Source organism: Prionailurus bengalensis, chromosome A2 (assembly GCF_016509475.1).
Source record: "Prionailurus bengalensis isolate Pbe53 chromosome A2, Fcat_Pben_1.1_paternal_pri, whole genome shotgun sequence".
NCBI lineage: Eukaryota > Metazoa > Chordata > Mammalia > Carnivora > Felidae > Prionailurus > Prionailurus bengalensis.
The window spans coordinates 157482899-157508953 of NC_057348.1; the positions used below are offsets into that span (position 1 = coordinate 157482899).

At 44.3% G+C, this 26055-nt stretch overlaps 1 protein-coding gene across 1 annotated transcript in view; it reads right to left on the reverse strand.

Annotated features, from left to right (window-relative positions):
• Window positions 1-24837, reverse strand: part of NOBOX (NOBOX oogenesis homeobox) — a 42356-nt gene extending 17519 nt beyond the window's left edge. The window contains 2 exon segments of the mRNA XM_043589653.1: window positions 22821-22951; window positions 24584-24837. Coding sequence (XP_043445588.1) covers window positions 22821-22951; window positions 24584-24837 — 385 coding nt within the window.
• Window positions 24838-26055: the final 1218 nt, after the last annotated feature.

A 26055-nucleotide genomic window follows, 5' to 3' on the forward strand; every position in this document is an offset into this window, starting at 1 on the left:
ATGCCTTTTATTTCCTTTTGTTTGATTGCTGGGGCTAGGACTTCCAGTACAATGTTGAATAAAAATGGTGAGTGCATATCCTTGTCTTGTTCCTGACCTTGGAGGAAAGGCTCTCAGGTTTTCCGCATTGAGTATGATGTTGGCTGTGGGTTTTTCTTATAAGATCTTTGTTATGGTTCCTCTAAACTTACTTTGTTGAGGATTTTTTTAATGTTTATTTATTTTGAGAGAGAGAGATTGTGTGAGGGGGGAGGGGCAGAGAAAGAGAGAAGGAGAGAGAGAAACCTAAGCAGGCTCCACACTCAGTGCAGGGTTTGACATGGGGCTTGATCTGATGACCGTGAGATCATGACTTGAGCCAAAATCAAGAATCAGATGCTTAACTGACTGAACCACCCAGGCACCCCTTGCAGGGTTTGTTGTTGTTGTTGTTGTTGTTATCGTGAATAGATGTTGTACTTTGCTAAATGCTTTTTCTGCATCTATTGAAATGGTCATATGGTTTTTACCCTTTCTTTTATTGATGTGATGTTTCGTGTTGATTGGTTTGTGAATATTGAACCACCTTTGCATCCCAGGAACAAATCCCATTTGTGGTGAATGATTTTTTTTTTATTTTGTTGGATGCAGTTTGCTAGTATTTTGTTGAGGATTTTTACATCTATGTTCATTAGGGATATTGGGCTGCAATTCTCCTTTTTTTTTTTTAATTTTTAAAAATTTTTATTTATTTTTGAGAGAAAGAGACAGAGTGTGAGTGGGGGAAGGGCAGAGAGAGGGTGGCACAGAACTGGAAGTCGGCTCCGGCTCTGAGCTGTGAGCACAGAGCCCGACGTGGGGCTCGAACTCACGAGTGGTGAGATCATGACCTGAGGTGAGGTCGCACGCTTAACCGACTGAGCCACCCAGGCACACCTGTGATTCTCCTTTTTAATGGAGTTTTTGTCTGGTTTTGGAATCAAGGTAATGCTGGCTTCATACAATGAATTTGTATATTTTCCTTCCTCTTCTGTTTTTTGGACAGTTTGAGAAGAATAGATATTAACTCTTCTTTAAATATTTGGTAGAATTCACCTGTGAAGCCATCTAATCCTGGACTTTTGTTTGTTTGGAGTTTTTTTGGCTGTTGATTCAGTTTCATTGCTGGTAATCGGTCTGTTCAAATTTTCTATTCCTGCTTCAATTTTGGTAGGTTATATGTTTCTAGGAATTGATCCATTTCTTCTAGGCTGTCCAATTTTTTTGGCATATAGGTTTTTTTTTTTAAACATTTATTCATTTTTTAGAGAAAGAGAGAGACAGAGCATGAGCAGGAGAGGAGCAGAGAGAGAGGGAGGCATAGAATCCGAAGCAGTTTCCAGGCTCTGAGCTGTCAGCACAGAGCCTGACGCGGGACTTGAACTCACTGACCGCAAGATCGTGACCTGAGCTGAAGTCGGATGCTTAACCAACTGAGCCACCCAGGCACCCCTGCATCTAGTTTTTTGTTTGTTTGTTTGTTTGTTTGTTTTTCGGCATATAGGTTTTTTTATAATATTCTTTTACAGCTGTTTATATTTCTGTGGTGTTGGTTGTTACTTCTCTTTAATTTGTTATTTTATTTGGGTCATTCTTTTTATGAGTCTGGCAAGAGGTTTATCCATTCTGTTGATCTTTTCAAAGAACCAGCTCTGGGTTTCATTCATCTGTTCTATTGCTTTTTTAGTTTCTGTATCATGTATTTCTGTTGTGATCTTTATTATTTCCCTCCTTCTGCTGGTTTGGGGTTTTGGTCATTCTTCTTTTTCTAGATCCTTTAGGTGTAAGGTTAGCTTGTTTGAGATTTTTCTTCTTGAGAAGCAAGAATTTTTTTGCTGAAAATTTCCCTTAGAACTGCTTTTGCTGCATCCTGAAGATTTTGGATCTTTGTGTCTTCATTTTTCATTCATTTCCATGTAGTTTTCAATTTCTTCTTTGATTTCCTGGTTGACCCATTCATTGTTTAGTAGCATGTGATTTAGTCTCCATGCATTGGTGTTCTTTCCAGACTTTTCCTTGTGGTTGCTTCTAGTTTCATAGCATTGTGGTCAGAAAAGATGTCTTCTTGAATTTGTTGAGACTTGTTTTGCAACCTGATAGGTGATCTATTCTGGAGAATGTTCTGTGTGCACTTGAAAAGAATGTGTATTGTGTTTTAGGTTGGAATGGTCTGAATATATCTGTTAAATCCATCTGGTCCAGTGTGCCATTCAAAGCCACTGTTGCCTTTTTGGTTTTCTGTTTGGATAATCTGTCCATTAACACGAGTAGGATATTAAAGTCCTCTACTGCTGTCACATTACTATTGATTCTTTCCTTTATGCTTGTTATTATCCGTTTTATGTCTTTGGGTATTTTCATATTGGGTGCATAAATATTTACAATTGTTGTATCTTCTTGCTGGGTTGTCCCCTTTACTATTATGTAGTATCCTTCTTTGTTTCTTGTTACAGGATTTGTATTGATTATTTATTTTTAAATGTTTTATTTATTTTTCAGAGAGAGAGAGTGCGTGTGAGCAGGTGAGGGACAGAGACAGAGGGGCGGCGGGGGAGAGGATCCGAAGCAGGTTTTCTGCCAACAGCAGACAGCCCAATCCAGGGTTTGAACTTATGAACCATGAGCTCATGACCTGATCCAGAGTCAGACACTTAACCGACTGAGCCACCCAGGCACCCCACCGTATTTGTTTTAAAGCCTATTTTGTCTGGTATAATTATTGCTGCCATGGCTTTCTTTTGATACCCATTTGCATAATAGATGTTTCTCTATCTCCTCACTTTCAATCTTCAGGTGTCTTTAGGTCTGAAATGAGTCTTTTGTAGGTGGTATCTAGATAGGTTCTATTTTTTTTATCCACTCTGTCACACTGTGTATTTTGATTGGAGTGTTTAGTCCATTTACTGATGGGCACCTGCGTGGCTCAGTTGGTTAAGTATCTGACTCTTGGTTTCAGCCCAAGTCATGATCTCATGGCTCATGGGTTTGAGCCCCACATGAGGCTCTGTGCTGGCAGTGTGGAGCCTGCTTAGGATTCTCTCTTTCTCTGTCTCTCTCTCTCTCTCTGTCTCTCTCTCTCTCTCTCTTAAAATAAATAAAAATAAACATTGAAAAAACCAAAGTAACTATTGACAGATACATATTTATTGCTATTTTGTTACTTATTTTGTGGTTGTTTTTGTAGTTTTTTTCAGATCCTTCTCTTGCTCTCTTTCATTGTTTGTGGACTTCCTTTAGTGATTTATTTGCATTCCTTTCTCTCAACGTTTATTTATTTTTGGGACAGAGAGAGACAGAGCATGAACGGGGGAGGGGCAGAGAGAGAGGGAGACACAGAATCGGAAACAGGCTCCAGGCTCTGAGCCATCAGCCCAGAGCCCGACGCGGGGCTCGAACTCACGGACCGCGAGATCGTGACCTGGCTGAAGTCGGACGCTTAACCGACTGTGCCACCCAGGCGCCCCCATTCCTTTCTCTCTATTCTTTATTATTGGTTTTTGATTTGTGGTTACCATTAGGTGTGTATAAACATCTGCATTAAGCAGTCTGTATTAAGTTGATGGTTTCTTATGTTTGAACCCATTCTTTACTCCTCTCCCACCCATATTTTAGGTATATGGTGTCATATTTTACATCCTTTTATTTTATGAATCCTTGACTGGTTTTTACAGAAATATTTATTTTTGCTGCTTTTGTGTTTTTTACTTTTTATACTCTCACTTATGGTCTTTCCTTCCCACTCAAAAAGTCCCCTTTAATATTTCCTGTAGGGCTGGTTTACTGGTCATAAACTCCTTTAGTTTTTGTTTGTCTGAGAAACTCTTTATCTCTCCTTTTATTCTGAATGACAGCCTTGCTGGATAGAGTATTCTTGGCTGCAGATTTTTCCCTTTCAGCACTTTGAATGTATCGTGCTACTCCCTTCTGGCCTGCAGAGTTTCTGCTGAAAAATCCACTAATAGCTTTATGAGGTTTCCCTGGTATGAAACTGTCTTCTTTTCTCTTGCAGTTTAAAATTTTTTTTTCTTTTTCACTTACTTTTTGCTATTTTAATTACTGTGTATCTTTGTGTGGACCCTCCTGCATTGATTTTTTTGGGTGGATCTTTGTCCCTCCTGGATCCGGATATCTGTTTCCTTTTTCCAATTTGGGAAGTCTTTAGCTATTATTTCTTTAAGTAAATTTTCTGTCCCCTTTTCTTTCTCTTCTTCAGGATCCCTATAATGTGAATGTTATTAGGCTTGATGGAGTCACTGAGTCCCCTAAGACTCTTCTCAATATTTCATTCTTTTTTCGTCCTCATTTGTTCTGCTCAGTTATTTTCCATCACTCTGTCTTCTAGGTCACTAATTCATTCCTCTACTTCCTCTAGCCTGCTATTTATTCCTTTAAGTGTATTTTTTATTTCATTTATTGTGTTCTTCATCTCTGGTTGGTTCTTTATTAGCTTTTTGTTAAGGGTCTGACTGATGTCTTCTACTCTTTTCTCAAGTCCAGTGAGTATCTTTATGATTGTTACTTTAAGTTTTCCATCAGGCATATTACTCACATCCATTACACTTCTCTTGCTGTGGTTTGGTCCTGTTCTTTCATTTGGGACATATTCCTCTGTCTCCTCATTTTGTCTAGCTTTCTCTGTTTCTGTGTGTTAGGAAATCCAGCTACATCTCTTGCTCTGGAAGGTCATGGCCTTATGAAGAAGAGGCCTTGTAGTGCCCTGCAGTGCAGCATCCCTGTTCACCAGATCCTGGCACTTCAGGGAGTGTCTCCTATGTGGGTTTCATGTGCCCTACTGTTGAGTCCTGGCCTCTTTTTCCTTCAGTCCGGTTGTCTGCAGAGTCTCTCTTTGTCTGTTGTGGGCAGTGTTTTGTCCCTAGCCAGATGGGGCACATTTTAGCAAAATATGCACAGGCATGCTTATGTAATGAGACCTGTTGCTGCCATTGCCGGTGACACTGAGGCCCTGCAACAGGTGTGGGTTGGGAAACACAGTGCTGGCAAGGTTTGTGCTGGTCTCCTGGGGGAGGCCTCTGCAGGGCTGACACTGAGGCAAGAGTGGGAAGGGAAGATCTGCCAAAACGCAGGGAGAACAGGGCTTGGTGTAAGCAAGTTTGGTAGTGAGTGCTGGTACCGTGCTGGTTCCTGCAGGTGGTCGTGTGTTTATGCGGGGGAATGAGCAAGGGAAATGGCTCGTGCCAGCTCCTTTGTTCCTAGAGGGGCCTCCCTGTGATCCCTGCCTCTCCAAGATATGCTCGAAGATGAGTAAATAACCCTCTTCCCATCTGCCCCCAGTTTTTCCAAACTGCTGCTTCCACACTGTATCTCCATTGGCTATTTGTTTTGCTGTCTCTTTCAGGGCAGGGACTTTGTTTCCTAATGCCCTCTAGGCTCTCCCAGAGCAGAGCCTGACAAATTTTTAAAATTCTAGGCTTTAAGACCTTCTGGTTGAAAGAACTCAGATTTGGCCCCTCTCACTTTCAAAGCCAAATGTTATGGGGATTTGTGTTTCCCACATGGGCTTCTAGGTGTGATAGTCTGTATCTTGCCATTCTTCGCCACCCTGGCTCCTTCCTGACTGTGGATGGTTACCATCCATTTTGTTTCCAAACCAAGTCTCTGCCCTTCTTACCTTCTTCTGTGTGGTCTCTTTTCTAACTCTAGTTGTGGAGTTTGCTCTGCTAGTATTGGGGTCATTTTCTGTGTTATTTGTGCTGATGTGAGTGTTATCTAGTTGTATCTGTGGGCTGAGGTGAGCTTAGGGTCTCCCTACTCCACCATCTTTCTAGCTTCCTCCATTACAACTCTTAACGTGTAATTATATTTTTGTTTGCTTGGAGACTGTCCGTACTGTATTTTAAGCTCCATGGGTACAGAAACTATGCTGTTTTGTTTCACCAGTATATACTTGTGTATGCAATGCATCTGGCTTAGTGACCAAATTATAAATGTTAATGATTTGTTGAATGAATGAATGAATGAATGAATGAACTATTAATATGGGTCTTTTAGTTGGAAGGGAGAAAAAAGATTGCATGGCACAAATTTTAATTTCTGGTAATTCTGGTAATTTATAGTCTGATACAAAACAGGTATTTGGTAAGGCCAGTAAGTTGGAATGCTTCCTGAAAGTTGGCCATTTTGACAACTGAAGAATCCAGAAGTTGGGATAAAATGGGCATTTTAGTGCTTATAGTGAACACAGTGAGACTTGGCATGACTCTTTGGTAAAGTCCATATTCACCAGAGGCCGTGACATTCCAGAGGAGAAGAGCTGAAAGCTGCAGTCCATTTGGGCTGGTGCAGTCTTCAGAGATGAGTACAAACTACTTTATATTTAAAGTGGGTTTCCTGTAGGTAGCATATAGGTAGATCTTGCTTCTTAAATGCAATATGACGATCTTTGTCTTTTGTTTAAGGTATTTAGACCATTCACATATAATATGATTATTTCATGGTTGGGTTTAAATCTGTCCTCTTGCAGTTTCTGTTCACCATATCAGTTCTTGGTTCCTCTTTTTATGTATTATTTTTAGGTAAGTATTATTTATGATTCAATTTTATCTCCTGTGTTGGCTATGTAATGATAATGTTGATTTATAACCTTTCACTGATTTTAGTGGTTGCTTTAGTGGTTGCTTTAGAACTTCTTGGATACGTGTTATATCATTTCATTGAAATATTAGAGCCTTACAACATTGTACTTCTCTGCCTCCCTCCTCTCCTTTGTGCTATTGTTGTCTTACATTTTCCTCTTACGTGTGTTATGAACCACATAATGCATTGTATTATTTTTGCTTTGGGCAGTCAGTTATCTTTTAAAAATATATTTTTTCAAATTATAAAAATAGTATTTTATATTTACTTACCTATTTATCATTTGTAAGTGTTCATTCCTTTGGGGAAAAAAATAGATTTCCATCTGGTATAGTTTTCATATTAAGGAAATTCCTTTAACATTTCTGGTGGTAAAATCTTGTGATGAACTTATCAGTGTTCATATGTGTGAATGGTCTTAATTTTGCCTTCATTTTTGAAAACTGGGTATAGAATTCTAGGCTGACAGTTTTTCTTTCTTTTAGTACTTTAAAGATGTTGGTCCACGGTCTCTGTCTTGCGTTGTTCCCGAGGAAAAGTCTGCCAACATTCTTAGCTTTGTTCCTATGCACATGTCACTTTTTTGTCCTTGGTTAATTTTAAGATTTCCTCTTGATCACTGGTTGTAAACAGCTTGATTATCATGTACCTTAGTGTAGGTTTTTTCTTTTTTTATTGAAGTATTATTAACATATAGTGTTATAATAATTTCAGGTGTGCAGTATAATGATTCAGCAATTGATCAGTGCTCACCAAGATGTGTACTCTTGATGCGTCTTATCAATTTCACTCCTCTCCAAGCTCACCTCCCATCTGCTATGTGCAAAAGAACTGGCAACCACCAGTTTGTTGTCTGTACTTGAGTTTATTTTTCATTCCTTTTCTTTCTTTGTTCATTTGTTTTGTTAAATTCCACACATATGTGAAATCGTATGATATTTGTCTTTCTCTGTCTGACTTATTTCACTTGGCATTATGCCCTTTAGGTCCATCCATGTCACTGCAAATGGCAACATCTCTTTTTATGGCTGAGTAATATTTCATTGTATACATATATCACATCTTCTTCATTCATCTATCAGTGGACACTTGGGCTGCTTCCATATCTTCAGTATTGTAAATCATGCTTCAGTAAACATAGGAGTGCATATATCTTTTTGAATTATGTTTTCATATTCTTCAAGTAAATAGTAGTGGAATTACTCAATCATATGGTAATTCTGTTTTTCATTTTTTTTGAGGAGGAACCTGTATACTGTTTTCCACAATGGCTGTGCCAACTTGCATTCCCAGCAACAGTGCACAAGGGTCCCTTTTCCTCTACATCCTCATCAATTCTTGTATGTTTTGTATTTTTGATTTTAGCCATTCTAACAGATGTGAGGTGATGTCTTGTTATGGTTTTGATTTGTATTTCCCTGATGAGGAATAATGTTGGGCATCTTTTCATTTGTCTGTTGGCCATCTGGATGTCTTCTTTGGAGAAATGTTTGTTCATGCCCACTTTTTAGTTTGATTATTTTATTTTTTGGTATTGGGTTGTATACATTCTTGATATATCTGATAACTGGTTAGTATCCAAAATATATAATTTGCAAATATCTTTTCCCACTCAATAGGTTGCCTTTTTGTTTTTTTAATGGTTTCCTTCACTGGTGAAACTTTTTATTTTGATGTATTCCCAGTAGTTTAATTTTTCTTTTGTTTTCCTATCTGAGGAGACCTATCTAGAAAAATGTTTCTATGGCTGATGTGAAAGAAATTACTGCCAGTGTTTTCTTCTAGGAGTTTTATGTTTTCAGGTCTTTACATTTAGGTCTTTAATCCAGCTTGAGTTTATTTTTGTGTCGGGTGTAAAAAACAGATCCACTTTCATTCTTTTGCATGTAGCTGTCTAGTTTTCCCAGCATCATTTGTGGAAGAGACTATCTTTTCCCCATTGTATATTCTCACCTCCTTTGTCCTAGATTAGCTGATGAAATAAATGTGAGTTTATTTTTGTGCTCCCTATTCTGTTTCCATGGATCTATGTGTTTATTTTTGTGACAGTACCATATTGTTTTGATTGCTACAACTTTGTAGTATATCTTGAAATCTGGAATTGTGATACTCCAGCTTTGTTCTGGTTTCTCAAGATTGCATTGCCTATTCAGGGTCTTTAGTGTTTCCATACAAGTTTTAGGATTATTTGTTCTAGTTCCATGAAAAATGTTGTTGGTATTTTGGATGCATTAAATCTTTGGATTGCTTTGGGTAGTATAGACATTTAAAAAATATTAGTTCTTCAGTACAAAGACAATGGGATGTCTATTTGCTTGTGTCACCTTCAAATTCTTCATCAATGTTTATAATTTTTGGAGTACAGTTCTTTCACCTCCTTGATTAAGTTTATTCATAGGTATTTTATTCTTTTTGGTGCAATTGTAAATGAGATTGTTTTCTTAGTTTCTGTTACTTAATTATTAGTGTTGAGAAATGCAATAGATTTATGTATATTAACTTTGTATCCTGTGACTTTACTGAATTCATTTTACCTGTTCTAGTAGTTGTTTGGTGTGGAGTCTTTAGGGTTGTCTCTATATAGTATAGTGTCACCTGCAAATAGTGTAGTGAATGTTTTACTTCTTTCTTACTAATGTGGATGACTTTTACTTCTTTTTATTGTCTGATTTCTGTGACTAGGACTTCTAGTACTGTGTTGAATAAAAGTAATGAGGGTGGGTATCTTTGTATCGTTCTTGATCTTAGAGGAACATCTCTCAGTTTTCACCAAGTATTATGTTAGCTGTGGGGTTTTATATATGGCCTTTATTACATCGAGGTATGTTCTCTCCAACCCTACTTTATTGAGAGTTTTTGTCATGAAGGAATGTTGAACTTTGTCAAATGCTTTTTCTGCATCTATTGAAATTATCATATGATTTTTAATCCTTTCTCTTGTTAATGTGATGTATCACATTGATTGATTTGTGAATACTAAACCACCCTTGCATCCTGGGAATAAATCCCACTTGATCATGGTAAATGATTTTTTTTAACATATTGTTGGAGTCTGTTTGGTAATACTTTGTTGGGGATTTTCACATCTATGTTCATTGGCGATATTGGCTTGTGGTTTTCTTTTTTTGTTTTGGTATCAGGGTAATTCTGACTTTGTAGAATGAATTTGGAAGCTTTTCTTCCTCTTCTGTTTTTTTTTTTTTTTTTTTTTTTTTTTTTTTTTTGGAGTAGTTTGAGAAGAATAGGTATTAACTCTTATTTGTTTGGTAGAATTAAAACAGTGAAGCCATCTGGTCCTAGACTTTTATTTATTGGGAGTTTTTTGATTACTGATTCAATTTAATTGCTAATCCATCCTTTCAAATTTTCTGAACTGGAAGGTGTTATGTTTGTAGGAATTTATCCATTTCTTCTAGGTTGTCCCAATTTGTTGGCATATAATTTTTCATAGTGTTCTCATAATCCTTTGTGTTTATATGGTCATTTATTATTTCTCAATGTAGTTTTCTTTATGCATCATGTACTTGGGGTTCATATGGCTTCTTGGCTTTATTCATTTGTAGTGTCTATCAAATTGTGAGACATTTTGTCCAGACAGTGTGCTGGGGTAATTGTAGAGTTTAGCTCATTTGTTTCCTTTTTCTCAGAAATGACTGTCTTGCATTTGCTGTTGTCCAATGTCCCAAAATCATTGCATATATTTTGTATAGTTTTTAGTTGTTTTTGATAATAGGGTAGATTTGGCCTGTGGTATTCCATATTGGCTGGAAGTGGGGGCACACAGAAACTATAAGTTTCAGTTCGCTTTCTACTGCCTACATGATGAAGTTCAAAGTCCTTAGTTCAGCAGTTTTTTATAAGGTGACTTCATGACAACCTCCATCCCCAAGTTCACCCACTTAATTTAAAAGAGTTAGCTAAATCTTCATCATATCAAAATTTCTTCATCCTCAGTGCATTGTACCTGCTCTATCTCTGCCTACAAAGACCTTCTTCCAGTCTGTCCCCCATCTGACCAAATTCCACTTGTTAAGACCCAACCCGATTTTCAATTCTTATGTGAAACTTTGCACAAGTCAGTGTTAGTTACTACTGCTGTGTTCCGACACCACTCAGGAGGTGACTCTGTTCACTTTAGACACTTTTATGGAGATTCTTATTTTGACTTTTACACCTGACTGAAGTCTTTTTATCTTCTAGAGGGCAATCACATCTACATTTTATTCACATTTTCATTTCTCAGCCAAGCCCAGTACCTTACCCTGTAGTGAGTTCTTGGCAAATGTTTGCTTGGCAAATGAACATCCTATCACAGTGTAAAATCTTGATTTCTGATGATAGTTATTGGCTTGCTTATTTGAGAAACTTGGGAATGATAAATAAGACAAACTAAATAAAACTTGGACTCAAAGAGTTCCATTGGCTAGCAGGTGTTCCAAATTATGTTTATCAGTGAGGATGCTGAGCAGGTGCTGGTTCCCTTCTAGGGTTATTATTCTACCATTAAAATAATTCATAGCCAATGTTTTTTTTCCTCTCTCTCACACAGATGGTGGGGTTCTGTGACTGATTTCTGTGAGAAGTAAGTGCAGGAGAAGTTTCTCCTTAGGAGTTCCCTGGAGTTAATGTTGTATAATCATTTTCAAAGCATCCGCTTCAACTCTGAGAGATCATTGGAGTCAGGGTACTTCTGGCCTGGTTGAAGGTCAGTATCTTAGAGACTCATGACTCAGATATCCCCTGAGTTGCCTTGGACATGTGCAGTCAGGATAATGTATATTAGAGGTTCAAGACTCTTGACTGTTCTTGAAAGCTGACAATTTAGGAAAGGGCAAACATTTTGGATGCTTCCCTCCATAATCAAGCTGGAGAAGGGTAATCAGATGTGTCACCAAATAAAACAAAGCCTACCAGACTATAAAGAAAGAAAGAAAAAACCCTGTGAGCTTACTATCTTGCTTGCCAGGCAAGGGAGTACCACTAAAGGAATTGACTAAATCGTTCCCCGAGCCATGGAGGGTGGGGCTGTGGAAGTGGGGATCGAGAGTCTTTATCCACTGGAATGGTGGTGTGAAGGCGGTTATGCTAAGTAATGATGGAAAACCTCATCTCTACATGGAAACAGGATGAGTCTGTAAGTCTGTGCACGTTTGGCGAGAGCAAGATCATTGGTCAGAAAAGAGTCTATACTTTGGGCCCCATAAAGATCTGACATATCAGAGCCCTCGCAGTTCTGTCTTTTATTAGCTTAGGATGGTGATTTGCTGAAAGTTCATAGTTGTTTAACAACCTCACCTGGTTGAAAACAGTTCTGGACAGGTTATACTGTAATACAATTTAAAAAAAGATCCTGAAATCCCAGTGCTTAGAGACAACAAGGCTTAGGTATCACTTACACCACACGTCCAGCACCAGTCAGTAGGGCATTCTCCGATACTCAGGGACGCAAGCTACTATCCTCCTGTCCCATCATCTGGAAAGCACATCCTGTTCCTCAGACCTCCCAGCAGAAGTGAGGGCTTTTCAAGTGTGCCACGCCTTGGAATTGACCCTGACCTTGGTGCTCCTCTTTTGTTATCCTGAACGAGTATATGGCCCTGGTTAATCGCAAGGACAGTGGGAAGTGTGTGAGAAAATGGACTAGTCAGGGGAGCACTCATTGTATCTGGGTTAGCCTGCTCTTCGGGCCACCAAATACCCATCTGCTTCCTTCTTCCCAGTTTCTGGAGGCAGTCGCAAGTTCTGTTTGATCATGGCCTCTAGTACCAATCCTAGGGTCCCTGAGTACTGCACAGTGGTCTCTGTGTCTGGTTATGGCCTGATTCCTCTCAGCTTGGACGTCTGAGAAATAAGAAGACACGTTATCTGCTGCGCAGACACCTAGCAGACATGGTGGAACAGACCAGGTTATAACCGTACCAAACGTGTCAGGGCGAAGAACACTGAATACTCTTATGTCCTCTTCTCCCCAGGAAGAGGGGCTTCTCTTCTACCTTCTGGCCTTTCCTGCTGTCTGAGAGGGGTCTCACATTTCCAAATAGAATCTCTCCCACTGTGTAGTTAATCCACTTTCCAGCTTCTCCGGGACCTTCTGCCCACCTAGTTGGACTGTTAACCCCTTTGTCTCCATGGATTTCTTCTCCTCTGCTTGAGCGCATCTAATTGTTATCTGTATTAAGCACGTTCTACGTGCAAAGCCTGATGCCGACGTTGCAGACTAACACAGAAGGAGACCTTGGATTCTTAGTGGCGCTCAGCTTCTCAGGGAAGTGGGTAGGAGAGAGAAGTTGGAAGATCACTTTTTTTTCAGATATTAATTTGTATTTGCATTTTTTTCCTCTTTCACATCTCAGACACACGATTAAGCCTTTCACATTCCCTCGACTCAGGAATTTCTGTAGGACAGAAAATCCAAAGAAAGCTGCTGGAGATCAAACACTTTTCCTGCCTTTCTTAAACATGTGAGGGACAGTAAAGGGTCTGGTGGGGAAGAGAAAGGCGAAGAGAGAGAGCCTTTGAAAGGAGCAAGCAGGGAAATGGCCCAACTGGGAAGAGGTAGCTGTGGGAATCTGGGAGCTGCCTCGGCAACAGCTGGGGGCTAAGGAAGGGCCTCAGGGGTGGGGCTGGCTTGGTTTGTCCCTCAGACGCCCAGGGGGGCTCCTGTTCCACGTGTTCTACTTTTTCCAAGGTTCAGTCTTTCCTTTCTTCCTTCCTACTTCTCTCACATATTTCCAGAGTGTCTGCTGTGGACAGCACTAGGAAATGCCCTGTGGATGCAGTGGCTCTTTCTCTGGTGGCACGAACTCTGCTAGGGGGACATAACTTTAATGTGGTCTTTCTTTTCTTTTCTTTATTTTATTTTATTTTATTTTATTTTATTTTATTTTATTTTATTTTATTTTACTTTTATATTTTTATTTTTATTTCTATTTTTATTTTTATTTTTATTATTTTTATTTTTATTTTTATTTTTAGAGAGAGAGTTTGCAAGTGAGCAAGGGGCAGAGAAAGAGAATCCCAGGAGTGGCAGAGGGAGGGAGAGAGAAAGAGAGAAGCGGGCTCACCTGAAGCAGGGCTCGTGCTCACCCAACGGGGGGCTCGAACTCAGGAACCATGAGATCATGACCTGAGCCAAAGTCAGATGTTTACCGGCTGAGCCACCCAGGCACCCTGTCATAATTTTTAAAATAGAAATATGATCAAAGCAGTCTGAGAGACAGAGAAGGAAATGGCTCACACATCACTTTCTTTCTCTTCAGTGAACTTTCTTAATTTCTATTGTCTTGTGTCCTCCTGAATCCTTAACTCAAGCATTTCTTCTATCTTTTGCTTTCTGAGCATGCTTTCCCTGTCTCCTATCATTGTATTTCTCTCCTGATATCTCGAGAAATTTATCATGGGCTTATTTTTGTCCTCTAGTGTTCTCTAAATCTTAAAAATGTAGGCAAAAAATGAAGTTTTTTGAAAAATATTTCAGGGGCTTCTGTGTGGCTCAGTCACTTAAATGTCTGAGTGGTTTTGGTTTTGGTTCAGGTCATGATCACAGGGTCATGAGATTGAGCTCATTGTTGGGCTCCACACTGAGCATGGAGCCTGCTTAAGGCCCTCTCTCGCTCTCCCTCCCTCCCTCTCCCTCTCTCCCTCCCTCCCTCCCTCCCTCTCCCTCTCTCCCTCCCTCCCTCCCTCCCTCCCTCTCCCTCTCTCCCTCCCTCCCTCCCTCCCTCTCCCTCTCTCCCTCCCTCCCTCCCTCCCTCTCCCTCTCTCCCTCCCTCCCTCCCTTTCCCTCTCTCCCTCCCTCCCTCCCTTTCCCTCTCTCCCTCCCTCCCTCCCTTTCCCTCTCTCCCTCCCTCCCTCCCTTTCCCTCTCTCCCTCCCTCCCTCCCTTTCCCTCTCTCCCTCCCTCCCTCTTCTTCTCTCCCTCCCTCCCCCTCTCCCTCTCTCCCTTTCCCTCCCTCTGTCCCTCCCTCCCTCTCCCTCCCTCTCTCCCCCCCTTTCCCTCTCTCCCTCCCTCCCTCTTCCTCTCTCCCTCCCTCCCTCCCTCTCTCCCCCTCTCCCTCTCTCCCTTTCCCTCCCTCTGTCCCTCCCTCCCTCTCTCCCCCTCTCTCTCCCTCCCTCTCACTCTCTCTCTGCCCCTCTCCCCCACTCATCACTCTCTCTCTCAAATAAAAAAATTAAAAAAATTAAAATACTTGAGTAGCTCATAGACTCGGGGGTTGGGAGGCTGAAAAGTCATACTTGAGAAATGGCTTAGCAGAAGTTAAGTTCCTACCCCTCAGAGAAGAATCTGCGTTTGGCATCTGCCTGGATAGCTTGCCACTAGGGAGGCCATTGCTGTGAATCATTTCTTAACTCTTTCTTTCTGCATCGTAAAATCATTTCTGAAGACGCAAAATCCTGAGCAGAAGCATCTAATTGACCTGATCTTGGTACATCCTCACACTCCAGCCACGAGAGGGTCGGGACAGGCAACGACTGGCTTCTAGGCGCCCGTGTTGAGAAATGAGGCCCCCCGGCCACCCAAATCCACCAGCAAGGGGTCTGCCAAAATAGGAGGCAATCTGGTGTCTGAATGTATATAGGTGCATAAAGTCCAAGCATCACTACCTGCTTATACCTTATCGAGAGACTTGGGTTGATCCCAGATCTATAACTGTCATTCCGACCGTTCTCCCCTTTGGTGTCCTGTCTTTCCAGCTGCAGTCAGAGCCGTCCTCTCGGACGCCCCATGGCACTTCAGGCTGACACATGCTGGGCGCATCATCTTCCTTCCCCTTCTCATACTGTCTCTTGCTTCAAGGATCGCTTGAGAAATGAATTACAACGCAGATTCCTTAGATTCGCTCCACCTCCCCCGTTCTGATGTTTTGCTTCTGCAGTAGGGCCCAGGAATCCTCCATTTTTAGCAGATGGCACATGTAATTTTAATACCAGTAATGGCTGTTCTCCTTGAGAAACAGAGTTCTCATCCATTGCAAGTGCTTGCCAACTCTTTCTCGGTCAGATTTGTCACATTTTCCCCTTTCTTCAAGACAATACGCCTTCGCTGTTGCCGAGGCTGTCCTTGCACCCTTTCCCCCCATTATTGGCTTTATCGTCTATCTGCTTCACCATCGCTATCAGAGAACACCTCTTAAGCATCTTTGCTGCTTCCGTGCTGATCACAGCAGGGAGATAGAAACTGCCTTCTGCTTTCCACTCCCTTGAGATCTGGCTGTACTTCCAGAAACTGGGTTCCGTGTGACTGCCCTGGGTGATCAGCATTGGATGCCTGGAAAGACACAAGTACCGGCCGATCGGCGTGGATCCTGCTTGACCAGGCATCTGATGCAAAACTGCCCTCGATCCTGATAATCCTCAGCAGTAGTGCTGATGGGACTTCTGCGTCTGCAGCCCAACAGGCCTTCCCTAAAGCGCACGTGTGTGCGTCACGCCACAAGTCACATTAGTCATCGAGACTTTCTGGCTCCACCTTCTGGCTCCGCTCGAGAGATGTTCTGCCAACTGCGTGCTGAGTGTGACCTGCCGTGAATATTTCTTCCCTCGTTCGGGCAGATTATGATCAACCCCTTATGATTGCCTTTAGATATCTTCCTTTTCACGCTTAACAGTGTGTTCAAAGATTTGTTTTGTACCACGGAGCTATCTGTATAAAAGTATTCAGAGGATTCTGCCATTATTCACTGCCCTGGAATGAACAGCACAGCGTGGCTTCCTGTCTTTGCAGTAGCGAGGGGTTAGAATAAGGAGGCTGCCTCCCTCCACGCTGACAGTATTATACGGTCTTCTTTTGTGCTTTATATATTGATATGGCTTCATGTCTTTTCTCACCTTGAAATTTTCTTTATAGATTTTAATTTAAAAGTTGAAGAGGGAGATCTCAATTTCCTTGATTCTTTGACCTCTGAGTTAGAAGACGGTCGTAGCAGTAAATCATTAGAGGCAAAGAGGCGAAAAAAGTACCATTTGTTCTGGGACACTTCTGCATCATAAATTTGACCCTTAGACTTACAAGAATGCTAAACACCAAAAGAGAAGCCTACGTGATCTCTGTCCCTGACCTTGAGCAAGGAGTAGCACTGTCCGATGCAGCCCGTGTGGAACCCACAGCGTCTCTGCTCCCTCGCTTCTGTGTGTGAACCCCTGCACCTGCTGATCAGATCGAGGGCCCAGCAGGGAGACCGACGGCCTGGCGCTGAAGCCGAACAAATACAGAACCTACACGGAGCGCTTCCTATTTATTTAATAACCGTGGCACGTAGGAATCTGTGTTCACACACTCGCGCATGTGAGAAGTGTCACCTTTAAGCTTTCTAAGCCATGCTAATTCTGTTGCTGAACATCTGTCTCTCTGGGCTGCCATTCTCGGTCATTCTCGGGGCTTCTCAAGGTTCTGGGTCTTTTACAAGAGAGACTACCTGGTTTTCTGCCATCTGTTCACGCGTGTCATCACTGAGACCTTGTGGTCCTTGTGTGCACGTTTCCTGTGGGCCTGAGCGCTCTCTCCGTGGGAGAGAGGAGTCGCCGGCCACCTGCCCCGCGGTCCCACCCCTGCAAGTAGCGCACGGTTCTCCTCTCTGGCCTCTTGGTGCTCCTCTACTAACAAATCCCTGCCCCCTGCACAGGACCGCTCTTTCTGTCTCACACGACGCTCCCTTCCCGTTGTCTGCTCCTCCAGTCCACCTTCCTTTTCCCCTCAAGCCTGTTCTTAGACTGAATTATTAGCACCCCAAACTTCGTTTACCTTTGCTTGAGAACAGGGAGGACCAGGGCTCAGAAAGTGAGGGGGCGTGTTCACCTCCCATCCTTCCAGGGCAGCAAAGGAAAAAAATAGAGAAGTCTGATTCCAGAGGCCTTTATGCTAACATCTGGGTGTTTGTTCAGTTCCTGCTACATATACAATTCAGTACTCATTCCTTCTTCTCATGACGCGGTGCCGACTCTGTAAAGCGCCGAAGGCATATTGTAGTCCTTGCCCACGTCAGCCAAGCGTTCTAGGGTACAACCAACGGAAACCAATTCTTGCCAACTTAAGGAAAAAGGTCTAGGGGCACCAGGGAAGTTTCCCCCTCCAAAATAAAAAGAGAAAATGAAATGATGTGGAATGAGCCAGATGAATGAGTCGTAAGAATAACTGGTGAGAGGATGAAGAAATCAGGAGGGGCCAAGTACTGGAGAAAGGAGAAAAGGAAACGGAGGTGAATGATGTAATCTGTCCCTAGAAGACTTGACACTTCGGTGAGGAAATGGACCTCTGTGCACGTAATGTGAGGACGCCAGTGCAGCCAGGCAGGGTTTACAGTTCTTCTCGGTTGCAGCCAGCTTCGGTGTTCCTTGGGTGTTGCTAGAAGGGAAGTTGGTGTTGAGCACCGTGGAACACCATGGCGGAGTTGGTGTTCGAGTCCTTCTGGTGTTGAAGTCAGGGCAAGAGAACAGGCCGTCTTGCATAAACAGTGGAGCACCCTGAATGGAGAAACCACTTTAAGATTTTCTTCCTTGCAGCCTTGCTTTGTCAGTGGTGAAATGTCATCCCTGAATTTGGAAGGAATCGTCAGATACCGTGTTACTGTTATTGTTCATTTGGAGCATCTTCCAGAGAATGCCATTTCCATGGTGTCAAGCCCAAGTGAATGGACCCAGGCATGTCCATATGCAGTTTGATCTTAAAGCGATTTACTTTGCATCGGTCAGGGAATGTGTGTTGTCAGTTATGTTGATAATACTGTAAATTGCATCGCTGTGTTCAGTGCCATTGGTGTTTAGAAAATAGCAATACCTGGTAAGTTTGGAAGAATAACTTATGAAGGTATTAATCTGTATTTTATTTTATTATTTTGTTTTGAGAGTGTGCATTGGGGAGGGGGGAAGAGGAAGAGAGAGAGAACTTTTTTAAAAAACATTTTTTTAATGCTTTATTTTTGAGAGAGAGACAGAGTGGGAGGGGCAGAGAGAGAGGGAGACACAGAATCCGAAGCAGGCTCCAGTCTGAGCTGTGAGCACGGAGCCCGATGCGGGGCTCACACTTCTGAACCGTGAGATCACCACCTGAGCCGAAGTCAGATGCTTACCCAGCTGAGCCACCCACGTGCCCTGAGAGAGAGAGAATCTTAAGCAGACTTCAGGCTCAGTGCACAGCCCTGTGCAGGGCTCAATCCCCCAACCCTGGGATCATGACCTGAGCCGAAATCAAGAGTCAGACGCACAGCCAACTGAGCTACCCAAGCGCCCCAATCTGTGTTTTGGTATCGCTGCTGTAAACAAATCGGAAAGAATGGAAGCTGTTTTTTCTTTGTGGACAACTCCATTCTCCCCATCCCCAAACCAACACTGCCTCTACACAGCAAGCATAAGTTTGGATTCAAGACCAGGGGTCAGAGTAGAAGGTCTTTCCTGCCTCTAGAGCAGAGTTAGGAGGAATGTGTCCCCTCAAATTACTGGAATATGGTGGCAGGTGGAGAAGGGTTAAAGGCTCTGAAGAGACCAAACTGGCCCAAACTGGGAGGTAGCTGACTTGTAATGAGCAAGAGGTGAGTGCCTCCACTGTTTACAGTGTGTGTGTGTGTGTGTGTGTGTGTGTGTGTGTGTGTGTGTTTGTAATCTGTGAATGGTAAGGAACCGTGCCTCATTGACACATTACTTCCAGTTGGCTAACAAAGTACTGTGGGTGGTGCTGTGTGGATGCTGAGAGTGTGGGTGGGAGATAAACTCAGAGCTGTGGCCTCCACATTTGTCATGAGGGACCTCTGGGCCCAGGCATGGCAGATAGGAATGGTGCCACCATGACGTGGGTGTGGACAATAAACATCTCCGCAGCAAACAGCACGGAAGATTCTTGTGCTCTAAACGTAGCTGAGTTAGACCTTCTCAGCATGCTGGCAGGTAAAATCCCTGGATCCAATTTAATTTGATTCCAGTATTATCATCTCCTATTACAAATAAAGCAAACAAATCTGTATAGAAGTTGCAAGACTCCTGTAAGACAATGTTAAGATGGTGTGAGTTTTGTGAATATCTAAAGCTTTTTGATGCTGCTGTGGACTAGACTCGTGCTATCCAATAGAACTTTCGGTGTCGATGCAAATGTTCTAGAACTCTACTAGACCGGTGCCATCCAAAAGAACTTTCGTTGTCGATGGAAATGTTCTAGAACTCTACTAGACTGGTGCCATCCAATAGAACTTTCGGTGTCGATGGACATGTTCTAGAACTCTACTAGACCACTGCCATCCAATAGAACTTTCGGTGTCGATGGACATGTTCTAGAACTCTACTGTCCAATGGCCACTAACCATATGTGGCTATTTCAACATAAATTTTAATTATTAAAATCAAATTAAGTTAAAAGTTTAGTTTCTCAGTCATACTAGCCACATTTCAAGTGCTTGATAGACATATGTGGCTACCATATTGGACAGTTCTGGAACCAAGAGTCTTGTGTCTAGGCTCTTTCTCTAGTTGGGATTTTGGAGATGGTTTTCAACTTTTGCCCTAGCTCTGCCTGATTAGAAGGGGCTGCTTCAAGTATTGTGTTGGGAAGGACCAGAGACCCCATTTAGATAAACTGGGAAAGAATGAGTGTGGGAAGAGGTGCAGTAGTTGGCTCCTCAATTATTCACCATTTCCTAGTTTAAATGTTTCTTCACGTTACAGAGACTATGTGTGTCAAACCAGTGCTCAGACCACTCAGTTCCTATGTGGTCCTGTTTCCCACGGGCTTGGATCAGTTGTCTCTGGGAGACCTCCATATTCCACTCTTCCTAAAGGGTGAGACTGGTGAGCCCTGTGCACCGTTTCCCCCAGATCACACACGATCGCCCACAATCACGTGCCCACCACACTGTAGCCGGTCAGCAAACTTGTCTGTTTTGTCCTCTGCAGACTTACATCTAGGTCCTTGGAGAAGACTCAGGGAGATAACCAGCTTTGGTCAAAAGAAATAATGGGGGAAGGAAAGAACCGCTGGTCCAGTTCATGTGTTTTCTTTCTGACTGAGAACAATTGGGAGCATCAGAGGTGATATTCCGCCCCAGACTATCACCTTCCTTTCTTTGAACCCATGGAGCATTTCTTTGTCTGTCAATCACACATCATGGCTTTTTGGAGGGATTAAACATAGTACTGACCTCTCATTATTAGCATTTCTGTTGTTTGCTCAAGGCCCCTGGGGAAGGATACAGGAAAGCCCTGTACTCTGGATTTGAGGAAGAGGACAGGTTCTTTACTTCTCGTCTTGTGTGTGGGTCTATTCTTTCCCCAAGAGACAGGGTTTCCTACAGACAGGAAACCTGGGGAGAGTAGCTTCCGGCGTGCTGGGTGACAAAGCTGCCGGTCAGTAGTTGGTTGGTCTGTTGAACTGGAATTTAACTAAAAGCCTCGTATTTAAGACCACCCAGTGCTCCGCTATCTGATTTTCTCACTGCAGTGGCTAAACGAAGATTATCAGGGACATGAACCCAATTCAGGTTCGACTGCCAGTAGCTACCCCAGAGCAGTTGTTGAAACCCTGGTATCCTGATGATCCCATTGTCTCGGTCCTTTATCATTTATCACAGGGCATGGTGGGCATCTTGAACTGAGCTGCAAATCCGGATGCATTACCCTACTTGGCCAAGATAAAACTGGGACTCTCTATGCTGTGTACATATGTAGCATATACGTATATGCGTATGTATGTTGTATATATATTCACGTGTGTACATATATTCTGTATATAGTCTACATTTATTTTAGCAAGGCTTGGCTGCCACCTGGTGGAGGAACCCCTCCATTATGTGCATTTCAATATTGAACAAATAAGTAAGATGCCTGTGTCATTAGCTAACTGCATGTTTGGATGCCTGGAAAAATGTTCCGAAATAGTTTGGCAGCCTTAGGGGAGTTAAAGACTTGCGTGACTGCAACTGTGGTGATGGTGTGTCTGTGGCACTGAGGGCACATGTGCAGAGTCCTGGCTCCTTGCCAGTGGGATTACTCATTAATCAAATGAGTCTCCGGCACCAGAGCCAATCTCTCCTTGGGTTCTTCGCAGCCGCGCGATTGTGCAAATTTATATCTAACTCCAGAGAACAGCGTTGAGGCCAGGATTGCTGGGGTTCTTACTGCCAGCTGGAGCTGGAAGAGAATCCTGCCCACTCCATCCAGATGTGAAATCTACTGGAAATCACCCACTTGTAGAACAGATCTCCTGGAGCAAATTGGAGCAGGAAAGAATTCTCATTTCCCTTTATGAGATGACAGCCCCTAAGTGCGGAGCGTGTATAAGGTCGAATGGAAAAGCGGGCAAGAGAGATTGTGACGGTGCTGGGTGCCTGATGGGTTTCCCTTAAGTTGAGGTCTTCTTTTATCGTGGCTTCAAACGACACATGAGTCACAGAAAAGTGATCTATTTGCCTTTGAGTTCTGGAACCCTTTAGGGTACAGGGAGGATACCCCAATTTTGTAGAATGATTAATATAATCATGTGTCAGATCACACTGATACCCCTTCCCCGATTTCCTTGGCCCCCTTCCCCAGGCCGCTTGGTTGAGAGGCCACCACCATCCCCTCTCCTAACACCACTGTCCACCTTGTTCTGCCCCGGGGGCAAGGCTGGGTTCTGTGGGCTCATCAGGTCAGGCGTGGGCACCAGCACTACACCACTCTAGCATTCTACTCCACTCTACCATCAGTGGAGGGCCTGGGACTCGGCATCCCTGGTGGCTGCCTGGAAGCCCTGGTGACAGATGGGGTGAAAGTGCAACGTTCTGGGACTGGGTTGTGGGCGGAGGACAGAACTTGTGAGGAGGCGCTGAGAGAGTGCAGAGCTCAGAGAGCTGCGCGAGGTCGGTGGGGCAGAGAGGGAGGCAGAGGGCAGGTGAGACGTGGCTGGATGTGGGGTGATCTGGAACCTTAGCCCGAAGGCCGCACTAGAGCTATTCAAGCAGGCTTGCATTTGAAGCAGATCACTCTGCATCAGGGTAGAGACACGATGGGAGGGAGATGAAACCTGAGAAACGGAGAGAGGTGGGGAAATGGTTGAGGGTGGAGGCCGGAGCCAGTGAGGCACGAGGTGGCGAGGTGGCCGCAGCCGCTTGCAGTCAGGAGACCAGAGGTGCCCGTCTGTCTCTGTCACTAACTTTGGGGGGTGGGGGGCGCTGCTTTGTTTGCTCATCCAGGAGCTGGGGTTAGGACCTCCTGATTCCGAGTCTTCTTTCGAGAATCAGGTGAACATACCTGCTACGTAAGAGATGCTTCGGGAATCCCGTTTGGGTGCGGTGGGGAGGGCGGGGCTGCCCCTGACCGGCCTGTCCTGCCGGGTAAGCGCGGCCACCACCAGGTCCCCGCTGAAGCAGGCCCTGGTGTTCCTCACACCAAGGAACCGGGTGACTTACCTGGACATAAGGAGCCTTATCCGGAAACAGTAGCTCCACTGGGTTGGGGACGGAGCCAGGGCTGTTTCTGGTAATAGAAATGTCAACACCAAATGGCTGGCGGGCCACTCGGAACAGCGGTGCCGAGACGCTCCAGCTGGCATCTGCTTCCCGCTGTGCCGCGCGCGTATTGAAACAGACTGATAAACATTGTAATTAACAATCCTGGAGCGACGGTGTGCTTCGACAGTAAAAGCAGGTGACGACGGATTGGAAATGCAATTTGAACCTAATCATCTGGGTGAGGTGATTTCATAGTTGACTAATTTAGCAAACCATTCTTAAAAAGTGCTAATTAAAAATTGCCTGAGGTTATCAGTTCGCTGCCAGAACTGCAGAAAAATGGGCATGGAAGGGTTTCAGGCCAGCTAATTGTTGAACAAAGTGCAAGACTCGGTTACCACGTCAGAGAAATTTTTACGTGGGGAGCTTTGCGTTCGGAGCGCGTCTTGTTGTCTGGGGGAATAGTTATTGAGACCAGAATGACCTGGTGTCTTATGTGGTTTCTTTTGTTCATTGGCGCACCCAGTGTCCCCGGGGTGAATCCGTTCTTAGGCGCTGGGCTGGGGGGACCCTGGGTCCCGGGAGACCACACGGTTGTGGCGTCGGGTCCGTCGGCATCTGGGTGGCTTACCTAGAGGACTTCACGCGCCGTGAGGGTGGCTGGTGCAATGCCTCTTGATGCTTTTCCGCTTTCCTCGGGGCATGTGAAAACTCAGTTCCCTCCAGGAAATCTCAGCAAGAATTAGACCGTGAGCTCCGAGGGAAGGAGCACCACGTTGGTTTCCATCCAGGCTGACTCCCAGTGCTGGCGCGTGGGATTCTCGCTAAGTCCTGGCTGAACGCAGCACCCAGCAGGCGCCAGGTGTCGCTCTAGGGGCTTGGATGCGACCGGGAATAAAACATTCTAGCAGGAGGCAGAGAGAACGTGGTAAGTAAGTAGGTTATGTGGTATGCCAGAAGGTGATGTATTCTTTGGGGAACAAAAAAATTAAAGCAAAGTAGCAGGGATACAAAGTGCCAGGGATGGGGTGGGGTGGGATAGGGCAGGGGGCATATTCCTTTATTCAGTAACACACCCCAGGTGGGTCTGACTGAGAAGGGCAGATTTGAGAAAGGACTTGAAAGTGGCAAGGGTGTCGGTCAAGTGGGCACCTGCAGAGGAACGTCCCCGGCAGAGGGAACAGCCAGGGCAAAGTCTTCCGGCAGCAGTGGTACTGGGTGTGTCTGAGGGATAGCGAGGTGGCCCATGAAGCTTGAACGCAACGAGCAGGCGGAGAGTACAGAACGAGAGGGAGGTTGCGGGGGGGGGGGGGGGGGGAGATCATCTGGGGCATCGGAGTCCAGTGTTAGGCCTTTGGCTTTTCCCCGAAGCCACTGCAGAGATTTGCACAGAGAAATAGAACGGTTGGATGTGGCTACTGTATTGAGCGCAGTCCGGGGAAGGGACAGAGTAGAAGTAGGGGCCGTTGGGGGACATTTGCAGTGATTCAGACGAGGGGTAGCAGTGGCTTGGGCCAGGAGGATAATGGCCGGGATGGTGAGAAGCAGTCAGATGCGAAGTACCTTTTGAAAGCAGGGCTACCAATCGTGAGAGAAAGAGGAGACCGGAATGACTCCAGGCTTTGGGCGCCGAGGACCAGAAGGATGGGATTGCCATTGGTTGACATGGGGAAGGTGGTGGTGGCAGCAGGCGCTGGGGACAACAGCGCAGGGCTAGTGGTGGACGTGCTGATGTGAAGAGTCTTGGACGTCAGAGTGGAGACGTCAAGTAGACAGTTGGAGGGGCGAGTTTCCACGCGGACACCGTCTGAGGCCATGAGCGCTTCGTGAAATCGCTAAGGGGGTGAACGCACACGGTGCGAGAGAAAGGAGGGAGGACTGACCTGGCAGCAGCGCGTTCAGAGGCTGGAGGAGAAGCTGAGAAAGTGGCACAGGGTCTGGAGAAGGAGTGACCAGCGAGGCGGGGATGAAACCAGGAGAGCGTGCTTTCCCGGAAGTGAAGGGAAGAACGTGATCCTTGCGGTAAACATGCCCGCGAGGTCAAGGCCGACGAGGACTGAGGCTTCATCACTGGCCTCACCCTTATGGGTGCCGGTGGTGCCCCTACTTAGAGGACCGTGGTTTGGTGGCGTGGCGGGGCCAAGGCATCACTCCCAGGTGGGGTTTAAGAGAGAAAATGGCGGAGGGGGGTTTGGAAAAAGTGCCTTTGTTTGGACAGCTTTTGAGAGGAGTTTACCACAAAGGAAAATAAGTGAGGTGGTACGACAGAGGAAGCGGGGTCAACAGGAGGACTTAAGATAGTATTGTGTTCTGATGATGGCGAGGACGGTCCGGGGCAGAGGGGAAGTTGAGGATGTCAGGGTGAATGGACTGTGGACATGTGCTGGGCACCATCAAGGAACGGCGTAAATGTGTGTTGGTACGTTTTTGATTTTAAATGCGGCCAGTCATCACGCTGGTGTGTTTTTCTCCATCTATTTTCAGGTGCAGGGGAGGCAGAGATTTGGATTTCAACAGGGGTTTGGCTTTGCCAAGTGAGCACGACGAGAGGGTTGAGGGTGTTAGGCTGGGCGTGACCGTAAGGATTGAGATGGAATTCAAGGAGGGGATGCTCCGCCGTGTTTGTTGAATGCAAAGCTGAAATTTCATTTATGAGAGAGAAAAAACTGTGCGTCTTAGAATAATAGAATAAATACTCTCAATGTCTGAGAAAATACAGAACAAGTCAGATGACGGGGGTCTCCATGCTGGCGGGCGTCCTGCACACGTACGTCAGTTTTTGCCCATCTGACTTCCTGGACCCGCCTGTCTGTGTGACTAGTGTTTGTCAAGGGCTTTGAGAATCTGTGCCTGCCTCTGTGGGTCCCTTTAGGCCCCTCTGCTTGTTTGAATGTCTTTATAATGTTAGGAAGTGGCTTTTATTAATATGCAACAATTTATTTTTTCTTCCATGTAAATGTTTTAAATTGAAGGATACAGTTATGTTTCAAAAAGTACAATGTTCCTGTACACGCTGCTTATTTTCCTTAAAAATG